Source organism: Mobula hypostoma, chromosome 4 (assembly GCF_963921235.1).
Source record: "Mobula hypostoma chromosome 4, sMobHyp1.1, whole genome shotgun sequence".
Taxonomy (NCBI): domain Eukaryota; kingdom Metazoa; phylum Chordata; class Chondrichthyes; order Myliobatiformes; family Myliobatidae; genus Mobula; species Mobula hypostoma.
This window is the reverse complement of record NC_086100.1, coordinates 188156444-188177447: the sequence shown is the minus strand read 5'-3', so window position 1 is coordinate 188177447 and position 21004 is coordinate 188156444. Positions and strand designations below refer to the sequence as shown.

Genomic DNA, 21004 nt, shown 5'->3' with positions numbered 1-21004 from the left:
CAGAGAGCCGGCATAGACAATCAGCCATGGTCAGACGGCAGTGCAGACCCAATAGGCCGAATGGCCTAATTCTGCTCTTATGTCTTATGGTCTTAATGGGCCAAATCAATACCCCCACCTCACTTCAGTCAATCATGGACAGGTATAGCACAGAAACTAGCCCTTTGATCAATCTGGACCATTCGAGCCAAAGTTCAAAGTAAATTTATCAAATTACGTATATAGAATACAATTCTGAGATTCATCCTCCCACAGGCAGCCGTGAAACAAAGAAACACTATGGAATGCGTTCAAAGAGAAAAAAAAAAATCAAACATCCAAAGCATGATAAAAGAACAAATTGCGCAAACAGCACAAAAGCGAGTGACAAACACAGAACATCAAACTTGAAACCAGGAGTCCAGGAGCATTCAGTTTACTTCAGATCAGCACCATGCCGCTAGGCCACAGGGCTATTCTTTGCCAAAGTACCCCACTCTGCACCAATCGCCCCAATTAAATGCTCAAAAACAGCAAGAGAACCCAGAATCCAGAAATGCATGCAATGTGAACCCCAAAGTCCCCCAAAGTGAGTCCACCACCTCACTGATCAATCCTTGCAACTTGTAATCCAAGATTCCTGCATTTTCCCCTGAGAGCAGCTCGTCAGAGAGTGGAAGATTGGCCAAACACAGACAGATGGCACCAAACACCCACACAAGCCACTCTCACCCTCATCACTTTAACTTTGCTCAATACCTCAATCAGAGAGAAGTCACAGAGTCAATCATGGGCTCACATCCATCTGTAGGCCTCACACTCCACTCCCAAACTCAAATTCCCTCGCAGACAGCAAAACACCAGATCGTTCAATCAGCCCCAAAACACCAAAATGTAAATCACAGGTTCCAATCACATGCAGCTCAGTGGTAAAATCATATTTGAAAGAAGTGGTTCACAAAACTACTTATTTTACTATCTGTGGGACGTCACCATTGGCCGTGTAGTTCGCTGGTACCATCATGAAGATTCATTCAACACCCAGCTGTGAGAACAGGAAGAACCTGCAAACTCCATTCAGACAGCACCCAAAGTCAGGATTGAACCCATGTTCTCTGGTGTTGTGAGTCAGTACCTCTGCCAGCTGATTAAATGATCACTGATTGAACTGTTACCTTTCAAATAGCATTGAATATCAAAACCCAGGTTCAATTCCAGCCTTGGATGGTGTCTGTGTTCGATTTGCAAGCACGCTGAGCTCCTGGGTTCTTTCCCTGGTGCTCCAATTTCTTCACTGATTGAAAAGATGTACAAGTCGGGAGGTAAATGGTCCTCTGTACAGAGTAGTAGAATCCAAAGGGAATTTTATAGAAATGCAGAAAGAATAAAATAGCATAGCATCACTGTCAATTTAACACCAGAAAAGGTGGTTTTCTGAACCAGACTCTGATGGTTTTGCTGAGGTAAAAATTCTTCCAGCACACTCAGTAGCCAGCTTATTGGGTACACCTGCTCATTAATGCAAATATACAATCAGCCAATCATATGGCAGCAACTCAATGCATAAAAGCATGTAGACATGGTCAAGAGGTTCAGTTGTGGTTCAAACCAAACATCAGAATGGGGAAGAAGTGTGATCCAAGTAATGTTGAGCTAAGTGATTGTTGGTGCCAGATGGGGTGGTTTGAGCATCTCAGAAGCTGCTGTTCTGGCTGTGAAAAATAAACATCCATTGAGTAGCAGTTCTGTGGGAGAAAATGCCTTGTTAATGAGAGAGGTCAGGGGAATGGTCAGAGTTGATGGAAAAGCAACTGTAGCTCAAATAGCCATATATTACAACAGTGGTGTGTAGAAAAGCATCTCAATGCACAACATGTTGAAACATGAAGTGGATGGGCTACAGCAGCAGATGACCATGAACATGCACCGAGTTTGAACTGGGGGAAATGAAGCCAACTTACTTTTCTGGATGTATGTAGCAAGACGCATCCAGCATTGTCATTTTCTGCAAAAAAGGGAAAAATGATTGAAAAAAAAATTGAAAATGATAAACCACAAGGTAAATATTTAGATTACCCAACAAAATGACATTCCACTCAAACTTCCAGAACATTGACATTTTGTTCTAACAAAAATACTCATTACTGGAGAGGAATATGACCACTTCCGATCTTCAGCTGGAACGAGTCTGGACGTTAGCCAATTGCCAGAATAGTAAACCACAGATACCTTCCAGTACCTCGAGCAGCAAGGGACAGGATGTTATTTTAAGAGATTACGATAACTAGATATCCAAGTAGTCCAGCAAAAAAAGAATGTGAAAGACAAGACAAAACAAAAATTACTGAGTTGTAGGATATAAGAGTCTTAGGATGTCGCAGTAGCGTAGCAGTTAACATGGCTCCATTACAGCTTAAGTCATCAGTGCTCAAGTCCGATGCCACCTGCAAGTTCTTGGGAGTGTGTGGAATTCCTGTGGGCGCTTCGGTTTCCTGCCACAGTCTAAAGACTATGGGTTAGCAGGTTAATTAGTCATTGTAAACTATCCATTGATTAGGCTAGGATTGAAAAGGTGGGCTTGCTGGGTGTTACAGCTCTTTGGCCTGGGATGGCCTGTTCTACTCTACATCACTAAATAATATAAAGAAAGACAAATCGGAAGGCTTTCCAAAGAGAAGTTTCTTTTTAAATATTTTATTAATTAGGCCCATCCGACCTTTCAAGCCATACCACCCAGCAATCCACCAATTTATTCCCAGCCTAATCACAGGACAATGTACAATAACAACTTAGCCTACCAATCGGTAGACCTGTGGACTGTGGAGGAAACCTGCACGGTCACAGGGAGAACGTGCAATCTCCTTAAAGACAGCAGCAGGAACTGAACCTGGGCTGCTGGGTTATGTTGCTGTGCCACCCCTCGTTTTAACAAAAGTAGATGCGGCTGCCTCACACCTTCAGCAACCCAGCTTCAATCCTGCCTTGGGTGCTGTCTGTGTGGGGTTTGCACGCTAAGCACAGGAAGCTCTCGTTTCTTCCCGACAAGAAAGGCACACAAGTTTTACACTGGCCACTGTAAACTGAGTGGCAGAACCCAAAGGGGAGTTGATGGCAATAAAATAGGATTAACTTAATGTCGGTGGCAATGAGTGCTTGATGGCCCGCACCGACTCACCGGGCCGAAAGGATTAGATTAGATTCAACTTTATCGTCATTGTGCCGAGTACAGATACAAAGCCAATGAAATGCATTTAGCATCTGACCAGAAGTGCAAAAGAATATTATTTACAAAATAACTGAATAAAAAGTGCTACAACATACAAATATTAAAGTACTGAGACAGTCCAATATGGGTGCAATACTGCTTAGCGCTGTGATGAGAGATTTAGCAGGGTCACAGCCTCAGGGAAGAAGCTCTCCCTGTGTCTGCTGGTGTGGGATCAGAGGCTCCTGTAGCACCTACTGGATGGGAGAAGAGTAAAAAGTTCATGGTTAGGGTGAGATGCATCCTTGATAAAGCTTTTCGCCCTGCCCAGGCAGTGTTTATGGTAGATGTTCTCGATGGTGGGCAACTGGGTGCCGTTAATCCGCTGGGCAGTTTTCAGCACACGCTGGAGTGCTTTGCGGACTGATACAGAACAATTGCCATACCACACTGAGATGCAGTTGGTGAGTATGCTCTCAATGGTACAGTGGTAAAAGTCCATCAATATCCTGGGACAGAGGTAAGCTTTCTTGATGCTCCGCAGGAAATAAAGGCGCTGTTGTGCCTTTTTGATCAGGATGGGGGAGTTCAGGGACCAGGTGAGATCCTCGGAAATGTGGACACCAGGGAATTTGAAGCTTGATACATGCTCCACTACAGTTCTGTTGATGTAGATGGGGATGTGAGTGTGACTCCTGGCATGCCTGAAGTCCACAATGATCTCCTTGGTCTTCTGGGTGTTAAAGGGCCAGGTTGTTATCGGCACACCACGCAGCCAGGTGCTGGACCTCGTCCCTGTAGGCCGCCTTGTCATCCCCTCTGATCAGGCCAACCACTGTGGTGTCATCTGCGAACTTGATTATGGAGTTAGAACCATGTACAGGAACGCAGTCATAGGTGAGAAGGGAGTACAGAAGAGGGCTCAGCACACAGCCTTGAGGCACGCCAGTATTCAGGGTGAGAATGGAGGAGGAGAGGTTGTCTAACTTAACAGATTGGGGTCTGTTAGTCAGAAAGTCCAAGGTCCAATTGCAGAGGGATGAGCTGATACCAAGCTGGTGAAGTTTGGCAATCAGCTTGGAGGGGATCACAGTATTGAATGCCAAACTAAAGTCAGTGAAAGATCTGTTCCTGTTCTGCGTGACCACCAGGGTAGTATATTAAACAATGGAGGAAGTCGAGGAAACACATGGCCTGCGTTTACTCCCTTTAATGCCTTACAACAATTAGATACACACCCAGTTAAACATCAGTCACCACACTGCGCCCACTCGTCTTCACAATAACACTCACCCGACAAACACACGAACAGTTGACCCACGAGACATTCTTCTAGAAGGGAAGTGGTTAACAATCCAGAGCCCATCGACTTCAAAAATTCTAAAATAAGCTATCTGATGTAGACTGTGGGCCAGCATTGTGCTCACGGATATACATATATATATTTAAAAAGTCCTAAAGAGAGTGAATATAAGGAAATGCAGCTCCATTGTGTACTGAATTATCTCCATTCAAAAGAGGCCTGTTGTCATTGGAGAGTGCTCTCAGAGGGATTCCACGGCGCCACAACCAGCAATGATTGCCCTTGTTCTCTTAGTTAATAAACAAATTAGTAACTCAATTAAACAATGGTATTCACAATAGAGCATGGGGTTTTGTTCAGCAGGTCAGAACGTGTGGGCTGAGAGAACTCCCAGGACAGCCATCATCTCATATCCCAGCTCATCGTGACCGCCACGCCGTTGGGACAGCTTTTCTTTCCCAGCATCAACTCCAAAAGCAGCCAGCATCCGAACCACATGCAGACCCAAATGCCAGCACGCCGGGTCTCTGCTCTACGCTTGACCCACAGAGAGCGCACTGGTGTACATCTAACCCTCAAAGAACATGCATGGAACATTACAGCACAGTTCAGATTGTTCTGCCCATGATGTTGTGCTGACCTTTTAACCTACTCCAAGATCAATCTAACCCAGAGGTTCCCAATCTTTTTTTACACCATGGACCAATACCATTAAGCAAGAAGTCCGTGGACCCCAGTTTGGGAAACTCTGATCTAACCCTCCTACAATCCAATTCCTACATAGTCCTTCAGTTTTCTATCATCCATGTGCCCGTCTAAGAGTCTCCTAAATGCCCCTAATGTATCTGTCTCTAGCACCACCCCTGGCAGGGGGTTCCACGCACTCACTCTCTGTATATAAGAAACCTTACCCATGATGTCCCCAATACTTTCCACCAATCACCTTAAAATTATACCCCTCAGATTAGCCTTTTCACACTGTGGGAAGATGTCTCTGGCTAACTACTTGATCTACGCCTCTCTCCATCCTGTATACCACTACAAAGTCAGCTCTCATCCTCCTCCTCTCCAAAGAGAAAAACCCTAGCTTGTTCAACTTTCCTCATAAGTTCCTTAGGCCAGGCAGAACATTCTGTGTGCCCATCATTGCATAAAAAATTTACTTTGACATCCCCTCTCAGCTTTTACCTCAAGGGAAGCCTGGTGTCTGCAGCACAGAATATTTGAATGGACGTACCAACCATTTAAAAGAAAAGTTCCTCATCAGCATCAGATTTAATATTACCAGCATATGTCGTGAAATTTGTTAACTTTATAGCAGCAGTACAATGAAATACATGATAAATAGAGAAAAAGCTGAGTTACATTAAATATACAGTATGTCTATTAAATAGTTATGTTAAAATTAGTGAAAAAAACAGAAATAAAAAGTAGTGAGGTAGTGTTCATGGGTTCAAAGTCCATTTAGAAAACTGTATGGTAAAGGGGAAGAAGCTGTTCCTGTATCACTGAGTGTGTGCCTTCAGGCTTCTGTACCTCCTTCCAGACAGTAAAAGTGTGAAGGCCTGCATCCTGGGTGGTGGGAATCCTTAATGATGAGCACCGCTCCTTGAAGACGTCTTGTAACTGGGGGCTGGTAGCCATGATAAGTTTCTGCAACTTGTTTTGATCTTGTGCAGTAGCCCTCCCATCCCCCATACCAGATGGTGATGCAGCCAGTCAGAATGCTCTCCAAAACAGAATTGTCTGTTTTAATCGACAAACGGAATCTCCTCAAACTCCTAATGAAATACAGCCGCTGTCTTGCCTTCTTTGTTGTTGTTGTTGTTGTTGAGAGCTGTCCAGTCATCGTCGACTCATGGCGACCCTGTGGATAGTGTAGCTGCCCATAGGGTTTTTGTAGCAAGACGGAGGTAGATTGCCTGGCCTTTCTTCCGCGCAGATACTACTGCAGCCCACACTGGGACCCGGCTGGATTCAAACTCCAGACCACACATCTCGAAGTCCACTACACCACCAGCCAAGCTTCTTTTAGAGCTGCATCAATATGTTGCGACCAGGTTAGGTCCTCAGAGATATCGACACTCAGGAACTTGAAATTACATTTTCTTTAATGAATTTCTAGTGTTTAATGTTTCTGATGATTAGAAATTTAAAAAAAGATTCAAGCAGTGAAATTATTTGAGTTTGCTTGAATGCTTTTTAAATTTCTAATCATCATCGGGCCGGCTGGTGGCACAATGACATCTGCGCCGGACCCGGGAGCAGAGGTTCCCGGGTTCGAAACCAGTCGGGTCCGCTCCCAAGTACGCTTTCTATCCGTGCCAGGTTGAGAGTCGAGATCGCAATTCGACCTCGTAAAATAAAGGGAAAGTACTGCCAAAATGTCTGTGAGAGGAGTGGCACGCCACACAGTCTCTCTCTTATTCCGTGCCTTGTAAAAGCCATGAAAAAGACATCATCATGGACGCACGCACGGATGCACAAACGTGCACACACATACAGAACTCACACACAAACTCCAAAAAAAAAAATTCTAATCAGAAACATTTAAAGAGCTTTAAGGCCTCTGAGAGCAAGACATAGATAGAAAATGTGATGGGCCAAATGTAAGCAAATAGGCATCTTGCCTGGCACAGGAGTTGGGCCACAGAGCCCATTTCTCTGGTGTATTGCTATATGACTGCTGGGTAATCCTCAAGACAAAAGGAGCAGAATTAGTCCCTTTGGCCCATCAAGTGTGATTCACATTTGATCATGGCTTATTTATTTTCCCTCTCAACCCCACTCTCCTACCTTCTCCCCATAGCCTTTCACACTCTTACTAATCAAGAGCCTACCAAACTCCACTTTGTATATACCCAATGACTTGGCTTTCAAAGCCAAATGTAGCAATTAAATCCAGATTCACCACCCTCTTTCAGCAGCAGGAGTAGGCCACAGCAAGGAGGTTTCTCACAGGTCAGCGACGCTTGTTTAAGAGGGGAGCTTCACAGGTGTTTGGGGTCATTCCGACAGCCCAATCAGCACCAGGAGCAGGCCACACCGACGAGGTTTCTTGCAGGTCAGCAACACTTGTTTAAAAGTACAGAAGGGACAAGTGGGGCAGCCGTTGTTGGGAATAGGCCAGTGGTGAGAGTAGGAGTGTCAGGTTTTGGCTCAAAGGAGGCTTCGGCTCTGGGTAATTTCTGCTGAGGATCTCTTTTTTACCCCCTCCCACCCCCTTTCTGTACCTAGTGTAGCAAATGGCTGTTGTATGTTCTTCATGCTGGATGTTGGAGTCCTGGGAGACCCTACAGGACCCTACATTTACGTTAAGTGCATCCAGCTGCAGCTTCTTGAAGACCGTGTTAGGGATCTGGAGCAGTAGCTGGATGGCCTTCAGCTTGTATGGGAGAGTGAGGAGATCATTGATCAGAGTTACAGGGAAGCAGTCACCCCAAAGTTGCAGGAGTTAGGTAGCTGGGTGACTGTCACGAGAAGAGATGGGAAGGTGAATAGGCAGTTAGCACAGAGCACATCTGTGGCCATTCCCCTCAATAGTAAGTATACTGTTTCGGATACTGTTGTAGGGGATGACCTCCCAAGTGGAATGCCACAGAGACTGGCTTACTGGCACTGAGGATGGGTCCATGGTGCAGAAGGGAAAGGGAGAAGTGGGAAGAGGTATTGATAAGGGGCTCAATAGTCAGGGGAACAGACAGATTTATGGACATGAACAGGACACCCGAATGGTATGTTGCCTCCCAGGTGCCAGGGTCAGGGATGGCTCAGATCACATCTGCAACATTTTGAAGGGGGAGGGAGAGCAGTCTATTGTCTTGGTACATATTGGTACCAATGACATAGGAAGGAAAAGTAAAGAGGTCCTGAAAAGAGAATTCAGAGAGCTAGGCAGAAAGTTCAGAAGCAGGACCTCCAGGATAGCAATTTCTGGATTGCTGCCTGAGCCCCACACCAGTGAGGGTAGAAACAGGATGATTTGGCAGATTCGCAAACACGAGGGATTCTGCAGATGCTGGAAATTCAGGCAACATACATCAAAGTTGCTGGTGAACGCAGCAGGCCAGGCAGCAAATCCAGGAAGAGGTACAGTCAACATTTCAAGCTGAGACCCTTCGTTAGTCCTGACAAAGGGTCTCGGCCTGAAATCTCAACTGTACCTCTTCCTAGAGATGCTACCTTCACCAGCAACTTTGATGTGTGTTGCTTGATTTGGCAGATTAACGTGTGGCTGAGAAGCTAGTGCAGGGGCAGGGCTTCAGGTTCTTGGATCATTGGGATCTCTTCTGGGGGAGGAATGATCTGTCCAAAAATAACAGGTGCTCCTGAGCCTGAGGGGGACCAACATTCACGCAGGCAGGCTTGTTAGAGCTGTTCAGGAGGATTTAAACTAATTTGGCAGGGGGGGTGGAAAATGGAGTGAAGGGACTCAGGATAGGACGGATGGTAGGAAAGCAAAGATAGTGTGCAATCAGCCTGTCAGGAAGGGCAGGCAGATGATAGGGCAAAATCACAGCCAGCAGGGCGAGTACCAATGCACTAGGGATGCAGAATCAAAAAGGGTAGCAAATATAATACTCAAAGTGTTATATCTCAATGCATGGAGTATAAAAAATAAGGTGGATGATCATGTTGCACTTTTACAGATTGTCAGGTATGATGTTGTGGCCATCACTGAATCATTGCAGAAGGATAGTTGTAGTTGGGAGCTGAATGTCCAAGGTTACACACTGTGTCAGAAGGATAGGGAGGTAGGCAGAGGGGGTGGTGTGGATCTGCTGGTAAAGAATGGCATCAAATCGGTAGAAAGACGTGACATAGGATCGGACGATGTTGAATCCTTGTGGGGCGAGTTAAACTGCAAGGGTAAAAGACCTTGACGACAGTTATTTACAGGCTTCTAAACAATAGCTGGGATGTGGATCACAGGTTACAATGGGAAATAGAAAAAGTGCGATAAAACGACAATATTATAATAGTCATGGGGGATTCCAACATGCAGGTGGTTTGGGAAAATCAGGTTGGTAATTAATTTCAAGAGAGTGAATTTGTTGAATGGCTACAAAATGGCTCTTTAGAGCAGTTTATCGTTGAGCCTACTAGGGAATCAGCTAAACTGGAATGGGTGTTATGTACCAAACGTGATTAGGGAGCTTAAGGTAAAAGAGCTCTCGAGAGGCAGTGGTCACATTATGATTGAGTTCAACTTGAAATCTGATAAGGAGAAAGTAAAATCTGACATAGCGGTATTTCAGTGGTAAAGGAAATTACAGTGGCATGAGAGTGGAGCTGGCCAAAGTAAACTAGAAGGAGATGCTGGCAGGAATGACAGCAGAGCAGCAATGGCTTAAGTTTCTGAGAAAAATTAGGAAGGTACAGGATAGATGTACTCCAAGAATGTGTTGGCGTGTGGCCAAGTGGATAAGGCGTTCGTCTAGTGATTTGAAGGTCGCTAGTTCGAGCCTTGGCTGAGGCAGCGTGTTGTGTCCTTGAGCAAGGCACTTAACCACACATTGCTCTGCGACTACACTGGTGCCAAGCTGTATGGGTCCTAATGCCCTTCCCTTGGACAACATCGGTGGCATGGAGAGGGGAGACCTGCAGCATGGGCAACTGCCGGTCTTCCATACAACCTTGCCCAGGCCTGCACCCTGGAAACTTTCCAAGACACAAATCCATGGTCTCCTGAGACCAACAGATGCCTATATATATATATATATATATATATATATATAATTCTAAGAATGAAGAAATACTTATTTCTTCAAAAAAATGGCAAAATTGTACAACCATGGCTGGCAAGGGAAGTCAAAACTCATGTAAAAGCAAACAACAAAGCAAAAATGAGTGGGAAAATACAGGATTAGGAAGCTTTTAAAATCCTATAGAGAGCAACTAAAAGAATCATTAAGAGGGAAAAGATGAAATATGAAAGCAAACAATATCAAAGTGGATAGTAAAAGGTTTTTCAAGTATGTAAAAAAATAAAAGAGATGAGAGTGGATATAGGACCACTAGAAAATGAGGCCGGCAAAATAATAACAGGGTTAAAGATGGCAGATGAACTTAAGTGAGGATTTTGCATCAGTCTTCGCTGTGGAAAACACTAGCAGTGTGTCCGATGTTGAAGGGTGCAAGGGAAGAGAAGTATAGGCAGTTACTATTACAAAGGGAGAAGGGCTCAAAAAGCTGAAAGACTCAAGGGTACACAAATCACCCAGACCAGATGAACTGTATCCTAGGGTTCTGAAAGAGGTCGTGGTAGAGAATGTGGAGGATTTAGTAATGATCTTTCAGGAATCGTTGGACTCTGGCATGGTGCCAGAGGACTGGAAAATTGCAAAGGTCACCTCACTCTTTGAGAGAGGAGGAAGGCAGCAGAAAGGAAGTAATAAACAAGCTAGCCTAACCTCAGTGGTTGGGAAGTTGTTAAAGTCAATTGTTACGGATGAGGTTATGGAGTACTTGGTGACACAGGACAAGATAGGACAAAGTCAGCATTGTTTCCTTAAAGGAAAATCTTGCCTGATGAACCTGTTGGAATTCTTTGAAGAAACTACACATAGGATAGATAAAGGGGATGTAGTGGATATTGTACATTTGGACTTTCGGAAAGCCTTTCAAAAGCTGCCACACATGAGGCTGCTTACCAAGTTAAGAGCCCATGGTATTTAAGAGCCCATGGTATTTCAGGAAAATTACTAACACGGTTAGAGTATTGGCTAATTGGCAGGAGGCAGCAAGTGGGAATAAAGGGATCCTTCCCTGGTTGGCTGCCAGTGACTAGTGGTGTTCTGCAGGGGTCAGTGTTGGGACTGCATCTTTATGCTGTACATCAATGATCTAAATGATGGAATAGATCGATTTATTGCCAAGTTCGCAGATGATATGAAGTTGGTGGAGGGGCAGGTAGTGTTCAGGAAACTAGTAGGATGCAGAAGGACTTAGACAGATTAGGAGAATGGGCAAGAAAGTGGCAAATGAAATACAATACTGCAAAGCATTTTGGTAGTAAAAGTAGATGTGCAGACTATTTTCTAAAACTGGAAAGAAAATCCAAAACTCTGAGATGCAAAGGGACTTGGGAGTACTTGTGCAGACAACCCCAAAGGTCAGCTTGCAGGTTGAATCAGTGGTGAGGGTATTAAATGCAATGTCAGCATTCATTTCAAGAGGTCTAGAATGCATGAGCAGGGATGTGATGCTGAGGCCTTACGAGGCACTGGTGAGGCCTCACCTTGAGTATTGTGAGCAGTTTTGGGCTCCTCATCAAAGAAAAGATGTGCTGGCATTGGAGAGGGTTCAGAGGAGGTTCACAAGGACAATTCTGGGAATGGAAGGGTTATCATACAAGGGTTTAATGACTCTGGGTCTGTACTCACCGGGATTTGGAAGAATAAGGGGGGAATCTCATTGAAACCTTACGAATGTTGAAAGGCCTAGACAGAGTAGATTTGGAAAGGATGTTTCCCATGGTGGGAGAGTCTAGGCCAAGAGGTCATACCCTCAGGATAGAGGAGCATCCATTTAAAACAGATGTGGAGAAATTTCTCTAGTTGGCGGGTGGTGAGTTTGTGGAATTTATTACCACAGGCAGCTATGGAAGCCAAGTTGTTGGGTATAGTAAAGGCAGAGCTTGATAGGTACTTGATTGGACATGGCATCAAAGGTTACAGGGGGAAGGCCAGGGAGTGGGGCTGAGGAGGGGAAAAAAGGATCAGCCATGATTGAATGGTGAAGCAGACTCGAATGGGCCAAATAGCCCATTTCTGCTCCTGTGTCTTATGGTCTTATAGTCTTCTAAAGCCAGGTGGGTGGGAAAAGTAAAGGGCTGGAGAGGAAGGAATCTGATAGGAGTGGACTATAGGAGAAAGGGAGGGCGGAGGGGCCCCGGGGGAGGTGATAGACAGGTAGAGAACAGGCAAAAGGCCAGAAAGGGGAACAGAACAAGGGAAGGGGAGCTATGATGGCTCTGGAAATATTGCAACGATTGTGGGCTGCCCCCCCAACACATCCTCGACCACGTTGACCGCTGATGTACACGTTTCACCGTACGTTTTGATGTACATGTGACAAGCTAACCATCCTCTTCTACTACAGAACCCTTGACACTCGCAATGCAATTTTCATTGTGCTACCACCAGTATACATAACAAAATAAACGTTCAGTCACCTCGTACTGGATGGCAACGCACATGCCAGATACTCACCATCTGCATTTGGCTCCAGTTCAACATTCATGTTGACGTAGAAACGAATGCTGTCATCAGAGATAGTCGACGTGTTTACGGTTTCGTAGGCTTCATCTGCCCCATTCTCTCGGCCCTCACTACCATCTTCACAGCCTGGTGTCATATCGCCTGCAACAACAGAAGGTTTGGCAATTGAGAGATAGCCATGTGTGAAACGGTGAATATTTAATAACAAACACAGACAGCTTTACTTGCCCCAATCCAGAGGGCAACGTGGCAGTGTAGCAGCTGGTGTAACACTATTACAGCACCAGCAAACCAGGTTTCATTCCACCGCCGTCAGTAAGGAATTTGTATGTTCTCCCCATGACCGGGTGGGTTTCATTCCACGTTCCAAAGACGAACGTGTTGCGATTAGTGAGTTGCGGGAAATGTGAGACTATGTTGGTCAATAACTCATTTCACTGCCCAATTCAAAGTACATGTGACAAATAAAGCACATTCCTAAAAAACTTCAGTCTGAATAATTAATTGGGATTGTACTATCCCACCTGACCCACTTCTAGTCGGAGAGTTAGTGCGATCACTTAATTCCGGTAGGATTTCTACCGGTGAGTCCTCAGGTGGCTGTAGAGGCAGACTGGGGAATCCACATATTCTGGTGCAGTGGAAGCAAGTGGCTGGGTCTTTTGTTTGTTCAATCTCTCCTTATGCAGTTGCTGCTCGTTCTCCGCGGCACAGTGCAGGTCGTTCTCTTCTATGCAAGTAGAACGGCAAATATTACGTGGCGTTCTCCCAAGGAAACATTCCATCAATCCGTACCTTCAAGACCAAATACGACAATAAGCACCATTTTGCATAGCCCTAATAAATGAAAAACCCAGTTGGGTCAAACCTCCTGGTGAAAAAGAAACTGGTACCCAAACAGAAAAACATACTTGGGAACCAGGACACATTTATCCAGAGTGGGGCAGAACCTTTGAGATAAATGAGCATTCATAAAGTCACTAGATTAACACCCAAAACCCTGAACTATTGATCCCAACTATTCATCAAGGAAGCTGGAGTACTTTAAAAAAAAAACACCTAATTAATTTAAAAAGCTTACCACAAGGGCAGCGTGCTGTTTACTACATGCATTTTGAATTTACAGTATAATACCATGGGTGATGTGTTGTGTTTGGTTTAGGGCCCAGTCCATCATGGGTAAAGCACTCCCCACCAGTATGCACGTCTACACTGAGCGTTCACGCAGGAAAGCAACATCAGTCATTAGGGACCTCCCTCTCCCCACCCCACTACCTAGGTCATGTTCTATTCTTACGCTGCAATCACAAAGGTACAGGAGCCTCAGGACTCACACCACCAAGTTTAGAATCAGGTTTATTATCACCAGCATGTGACGTGAAATTTGGGGGGTGGGGGGGAGATAAACAAGTAGATCAATTATATTGAATAGATTTTTTAAAAATGTGCAAAAACAAATACTGTATATTAAAAAAAGTGAGGTAGTGTCCAAAGATTCAATGTCCATTTAGGAATCAGATGGCAGAGGGGAAGAAGCTGTTCCTGAATCACTGAGTGTGTGCCTTCAGGCTTCTGTACCTCCTACCTGATGGTAACAGTGAGAAAAGGGCATATCCTGGGTGCTGGAGGTCTTTAATAATGGACACTGCCTTTCTGAGACACCATTCCCTGAAGACGTCCTGACTACTTTGTAGGCTAGTACCCAAGATGGAGCTGACTAGATTTATGACCTTCTGCAGCTTCTTTTGGTCCTGTGCAGTAGCCCCTCCATACCAGACAGTGATGCAGGCTGTCAGAATGCTCTCCCCGGTACAACTATAGAAGTTTTTTGAGTGTATTTGTTGACGTACCAAACCTCTTCAAACTCCTGATAAAATATAGCCGCTGTCTTGCCTTCTTTATAACTACATCGATATGTTGGGACCAGGTTAGATCCTCAGAGATCTTGACACCCAGGAACTTGAAGCTGCTCACTCTCTCCACTTCCGATCCCTCTATGATCGACCCTTTATTCGCAGTTATCTTGTAAATAACACTATTCTTTGCATTTCTGGTCAGATGCGAAGTGCATTTCATTGGCTTTGTATCTGTACTTGGCACAATGACAATAAAGTTGAATCTAATCTAATCTAATCAGGAACAATTATATTCTCAACCATCAGGCTCTCCAACCCATCATTGAAACACTCCCACAACCAATAGGCTCACATTCAAGGACTCGATCTCATGTTATCAATACTTATTGCTTATTTACTTCTCTTTTGTATTTGCAGTTTGTTGCCTCTGCACACTGGTTGCCTATCCTGCTGGGTGCAGTCTTGGAATGATTCTATTATAGTTGTTGGATTTACTGAGTATGCCTGCAAGGAAATGAACCTGAAGATTGTACATGGTGTTTATGTACCATACCTACCTAGTAGACACCTCGCCTGGCTATGGCCGCCTCCTCTCAATTCAAAAGATACTGCCCAATTCCATCATCAAAATGGTTATCAGCGATGCATCTCACCTCTCGTCCATGTGGAGCATTGCCTCCTCAGGCAACTAGCAATAACACTCTTAATTAGGTCTGTTTTCAGTGGTCCTGTTCACTAGCGTTTGAAAGACTACCCTTCATATGCATTTCAAATGGATGGAATTTTCCATTTTTAATTGATCTAGTTTATAGTCTGGCCGGCTGGTGGCGCAGTGACATCAGCGCCGGACTCCGGGGCGAAGGTTCCCAAGTTCGAATGCAGTCGGGCCGCTCCCCAGCAAGCTTTCCATCCATGCCGGGTTGAGTGTCAAGCTCAAAACTCAGCCTTGTAAAAATAAAAGCACTGTGAGAAGGATGTGGGGGACCACTCACAGAATCTTTCCTCCAACACAACCTCTTGAAAAAAAAAAGCGGTCACCGAGGCTCTGGCAGAGTATGGCACACACAAAGTTTATAGTCAGTCACAGGACACCACAGCACAGAAACAGGCCCTTCAGCCCATCTAGTTTACGCCAAACCATTATGCCTAGCCCCCTCGACCTGTAATCTGTATAGTGCCCATGACTTCACTGCTGCTATGCCTCACTCCCATAGACTCTGCGTCTGTCTCCCATGTAAATACAGATGCAAAAGATCCTTTTAAGATCACCCCCATCTCTTTCGGTTCCAGGCATGGATTACCATTCTGATCACATGGACACAGAATTCCACGCAGGTCATATGGATACAGAGTGCAGACAATGGTTGAACAGAAAGTTGGTGTTCCGAGCTGGTCCCAGTTATTGCAAACAGAAGAAAAGGCATTCCTAACCACAGAATAATTTCACAAGCAGCCAAGAAATAAAGAGCCAATTAAACTTTTTTTTAAAAATTTTTGAACATTAAGTTGAAGGGGAGATGGTAGCCGGAAACTTCAGGACCTTTCTGGAAAGTGCTGTGGGACCAAAGAACCCCACCCAGATCCAAAGCTCGTCAAGTCAGTGACAGTAAGACTGACACGGTTGAACAGCAGTTAGCGTAACTATTACAGCACCAGCAACCCGGGTTCAATCCCACCCCTGTAGAGAGTTTGTATGTTTCCCTCCCGACCATGTCAGCTTCCTTATTTCACTCCCACACTTCAAGGACGTATGTATTAGTACATTAATCAGTCACGAGTTCAATTGGGTGGCACAAGCTTAATGGGTGAGAAGGGTCTTTTACCATATTGTATCTCTAAATAAAAGATTGGACCCTCGCCACTAGATGTCACTCATGACCTTTTATCAATTCCAAAATGTCAATAATGCCTTGGTGCAAGAAAAATTGTGACTGAAAACATACTTGTAGGATTCCATGGAATCTTCCCCCGAGATGTCCCGGCTTTACACATGGTAAATGGTCAAAAAAAAAACACATTATTCAACAAGATATTAAACATCAGATTTATCAAAAGGCAGCAGGATCAGATAACACCAACAGCTTCTCCGAGTCATATGCCACCCCAATGTGTTATTCCTTTATTTCAGGCTCCAAATCCTACCTAGTCACACCCTGGCAGTACCTTCACCAAAAAAAAACTGCAATCATTCAAATTTGAATTTGGCACTTTCCCTCTGACCAAAGGAGATGTAAGATTGCTCTCCCCCCCCCCCCCCTTTGCTGGCTTGCTGGTCACCTTTGGGAAAGGTGTAACACCTGCTTAGCACCGCTCCCCCCAAACAGGGTCACGTGAAGCCTTGGGAGCAGGTGGTAGATGGTCATATGAGCAGCTGGTGCAAATCACAAGTCCTGGTTATGCGACCACTGACGCCAGCCAGACAATCTCTGAAGAGTATTGATAATGGCTGGGGTCACCTGTCTTGGAAAGGCACTGCCCAGAAGGCACCAATAGCAAACCACTTCTGTGGAAAAATTGGCCAAGAACAATCATGCTCATGAGACCACGATCGCCTGCATCGTACGACAGGGCATATAATGATCAAAGACCTCCCCCCCCCCACCCCAGTCATTCTCTCCTCCCCAATGTGCCTCCCCCTTCCCCCCAACCACCCACCCTTGCAAACAGAACATAAATGTCTGGGAACACATACCGCCAAGCTCAAGGACAGTTATCCCAATGTTATAGATGATACAATGGGCCCTAGTACAAGAATGAACTCAACCTCAATCTATATCATGAAAACCTTTGCATTTTACTGCATCTTCACTCTCAATAACTGGAAACCTTTATTCTGCACTGAAGCCATTTTACTTTGTACTTCCTCTTTGCACTGTTGTAATGAATTGATCTCTATGAAATGCAAGATGTACCTCAGTACATAATTTTTTTTTTTAATTCCAAGAAAACACAAATCAGCCCTACTCACATGAGCAATAAACAGAATTGGAACCTTGATGAGAATACCCACATTATAAACAAGTTCAAGCAAATTAGAGAATCTACTAATTCTGATTTAAATTTTAATTGCATTATTGAAGATTAAATCAATTTAAGATAACAGGGACTTACTACCAGAATACATTAAAGCCAGTTGGCCGCTGAAATTTTCTCAGCTACTACGAGGAAGGATTGCTTTAGCCCCGCGACTAGAAAAGATCTCCACATTCTGGACCCAGAGTTTACTTCAGTGAGTTCACAATGCCAAATCTCCAAAAGGTAATTTCAGTTGTACAGAGTGGAGAGTATAACTGGCAAGCAGCTCAGGGTTTCAGGGAGTTAGTTGCAGAACAAAAGACCCAAAGATAAAAATGCTCTAAAAATGCTCTACGCCATCGAACGTTCAGCACAGAATCACACCATTTGGCCTCTGTACCAGCTCAGAGTTACACAGCCCATCAAATAAAGAAAAACATTCGCTTTATTTTGTCACAAGCACATGGAAAAATACAGCAAAATGCATCTTGTGTCAACAACTAACAGTCCAAAGGTATGCTGGGGGCAGGCTGCAAGCAAGAACATGCTTCAATGCCAACACAGCATAGCCAATACATCTGTGGAATGCAGGAGGAACAGCAGCACCCAGAGGAAACCCACGTGGCCATTGAGAGAACGTACAAACTCCTTACAGACGGTAGTAAGATTGGTGTTTAATTCTTACAGCCGACGCTCCCCCCTGCGGACAGCAGGAAAAGCAGGTCCTTTCATTAGTTATCCATGTTCATTTGAAAATTACTGGTTAATCTACTTACACACACCTTGGGAGCAGCAGATACACAATTTTGCACATATCAAAAAATGAATTCTTGCCCCAATGGCGATTATCCTCAAAACTGTCTGAGGAGATCGTGGAGGCAGGTACCCTCAATATTTAAGCATCCAGACACACACTTGGATCATCAAGCTTAGTGACATGATGTCATGACAACATGTCAGCAAAAGGAATTCTCATTTCGAACTCAAAAATCCAAGGTGCAAAGAGACCCGAGAGTCGTCGTGCAGGTTGCCCTCAGCTTGCAGGTTGAGTCTGTGGTGAGGAAGCCAAATGTAATGTTAGCATTCATTTTTCAAGGACTAAAATACAAAAGGATATAAGGCTGGAGCCTTATGAGGTACTGGTGAGGCCTCACTTGGAGTACTGTGAGCAGGTTTGAGCCCCTGATCTAAAAGAGGTGCTGGTTTTGGAGAAGGTCCAAAGGGGGTTCATGAAAATAATGCCAGAAATGAAAGAGCTAACATACAAGGGGTATTTGACGGTTCTGGGTCTGTAACTACTGAAGTTTAGAAGAATGAGTGGGGATCTCCTTAAATCCTATCAAATATTGAAAGGACTACATAGAGTGGGTGTGGAGAGGATGGTTCCTATAGTGGGGGAGTCTAGGACCAGAGCACAGAGTTTCAGAGTAGAACAAAGGTTACTAAGCTCAGGTACACAGGCCCTTTGGTTAATGGCGTTGGTCAATGGCAAAAGGTTGAGAAACCCTGGAATAGAGGAGCGACCATTTAGAACAGAGATAAGGAGGAATTTCTTTAGCCACAGAGTGATGAATCTGTGGAATTCATTGTCACAGACAGCTGCGGAGGCCAATTCACTCTGTATATTTAAAGCAGAGGTCAATAGGTTGTTGATTAGTGAGGGTGTTAAAGGTTATAGAGAGAAGGTAGCAAAATGGGGTTGAAAGGGATAATAAATCAACCATAATGGAATGGTGGAGCAGACTCAGTGGGCTGAATGGCCTAATTCTGCTCCAGTGTTGTATGGTCTTATGGGTGCAGGTTGATGGGACGAGGCAGAATAAGATTTTGGCATGGACTAGATAGGCAGAAGGGCCAGTTTCTGTGCTGTAGTGTTCTAGGATTCCGTGGCTAACCAGTGCTGGAATCAGATAAGTAAAAGTGATGGTAGTAACAGGGACAATTAGAGAAGCTGCAAATGGTAGATGGAATCATAGCCATATGTGGAGTGGGGAGAAACTATGGATAAACCACTGTAGTAAGTGGATAGAACCGGGTGGGGGGGGGGGGGAAATAGGGCTTAAATGAGAAGTTGTTCTAATGCTGATGAACTTCTCTTTTGACTCTTCTCACTTGTCTGACTTGGAGTTCTTTACTCTGGGAATAAGAGACCAAGTAATACTGAACTAGAGTAGGAAGGTGGCCATGATCTCATTGAATTGCAAGTTTAACCTACTTCTGCTAGCCTGGCCCAAAACTCACACCACCAGGTTCAGGAATAGTTATCACTTCACTCACCCCGTCACTGAACTGCTCCCACAATCCATGGACTCACTTTCAAGGACTCTTCCTCTTGTGTTCTCAATATTTATTGCTTATTTATTATTATTCCTTTCTTCTTGTATTTGTACAGTTGTCTTCTTCACACTGGCTGAATGCCCCAGTTGGTGCAGTCTTTCACTGATTCTATTGTGGAGTTACTGAGTATGCCCTCAAGAAAATGAATCTCAGGAGTTGTGATATACATGTACTTGGATAATAAATTTACTTTCAACTTTGAAAATGTTGACTTTTTAAGTCCTCTCCATTGATGCTGCCTAACGTGCTGAGTTCCCATGGCATTTTGTGTGTGTTGCTCTGGATTTCCAGCATCTGCAGGATCTCATGTTTAACATTTGCTGCTGTCATTTGTTATGTTGCACTGCTCTGATATCACTGCAGTAACATAGACACAGAAGATCACACACACACAACGCTGGAGGAACTCAGCAGGTCAAGCAGTATCTACAGAGGAATAAATGCAGTATTTCCCACCATAGATGCTGCCCGAGTTCTATGTGGGTAACTTCTCTCAGAATCAGTAAAAGTTTGACAAAACAAACAACGCACACAATTCTGGAGGAACTCAGCAGGCCAGGAAGCAACTATGGAAAAGAGTACAGTCGTTTCGGGCAGAGACTCTTCATCAGAACTGGAGGAAAAAATTGATGAGAATTCAGAGTAAGAAGGTGCGGGAGGGGTTGGGAAGAGAAAGGGGAGGAAGAAACACAAGGTAGTAGGCGACAGGAGAAACCAGGAAGGTGTGAAGTACAGAGCTTGGAAGTCGATTGGTGAAAGAGATAAAGGGCTGGAGAAGGGGAAATCTGATAGGACAGAAGGCCATGGAAGACAGAAAAGGGGAAGACACCAGAGGGAAGTGATGGGCAAGTAAGGAGATAAAGTGAGAGAGGGAAATGAAGGAAGGGGTGGAGCCATTACCAGAAATTCAAGAAAATTGATGTTCATGCCATCAGTTTGAGGTGGCCCAGATGGAATACAACACCTTATATTCCGTCTGGGTAGCCTCCAACCTGATGGCATGAACATTGACTTCTCTAACTTCCGCTAATGCCCCACCTCCCCCTTGTACCCCATCCGTTATTTATGTACACACACATTCTTCCTC

At 44.6% G+C, this 21004-nt stretch overlaps 1 protein-coding gene across 6 annotated transcripts in view; it reads right to left on the bottom strand.

Annotated features, from left to right (window-relative positions):
- The window catches only part of slc4a11 (solute carrier family 4 member 11), a 302038-nt gene that overhangs the window by 160896 nt on the left and 120138 nt on the right, over window positions 1–21004 (bottom strand). For 4 of the 6 annotated variants that reach the window (XM_063047132.1, XM_063047129.1, XM_063047131.1 and 1 more), the window contains exons 3-4: window positions 12701–12850; window positions 1941–1984 (exon numbers count right to left, since the gene is read on the bottom strand). In XM_063047132.1, the coding sequence (XP_062903202.1) occupies window positions 1941–1984; window positions 12701–12845 (189 nt within the window). In that variant the 5' untranslated portion in view covers window positions 12846–12850. Of the gene's footprint in view, window positions 1–1940; window positions 1985–12700; window positions 12851–13233; window positions 13505–21004 lie in introns of those variants that run through there. The other 2 variants (XM_063047133.1, XM_063047134.1) reach the window with 2 other exon arrangements.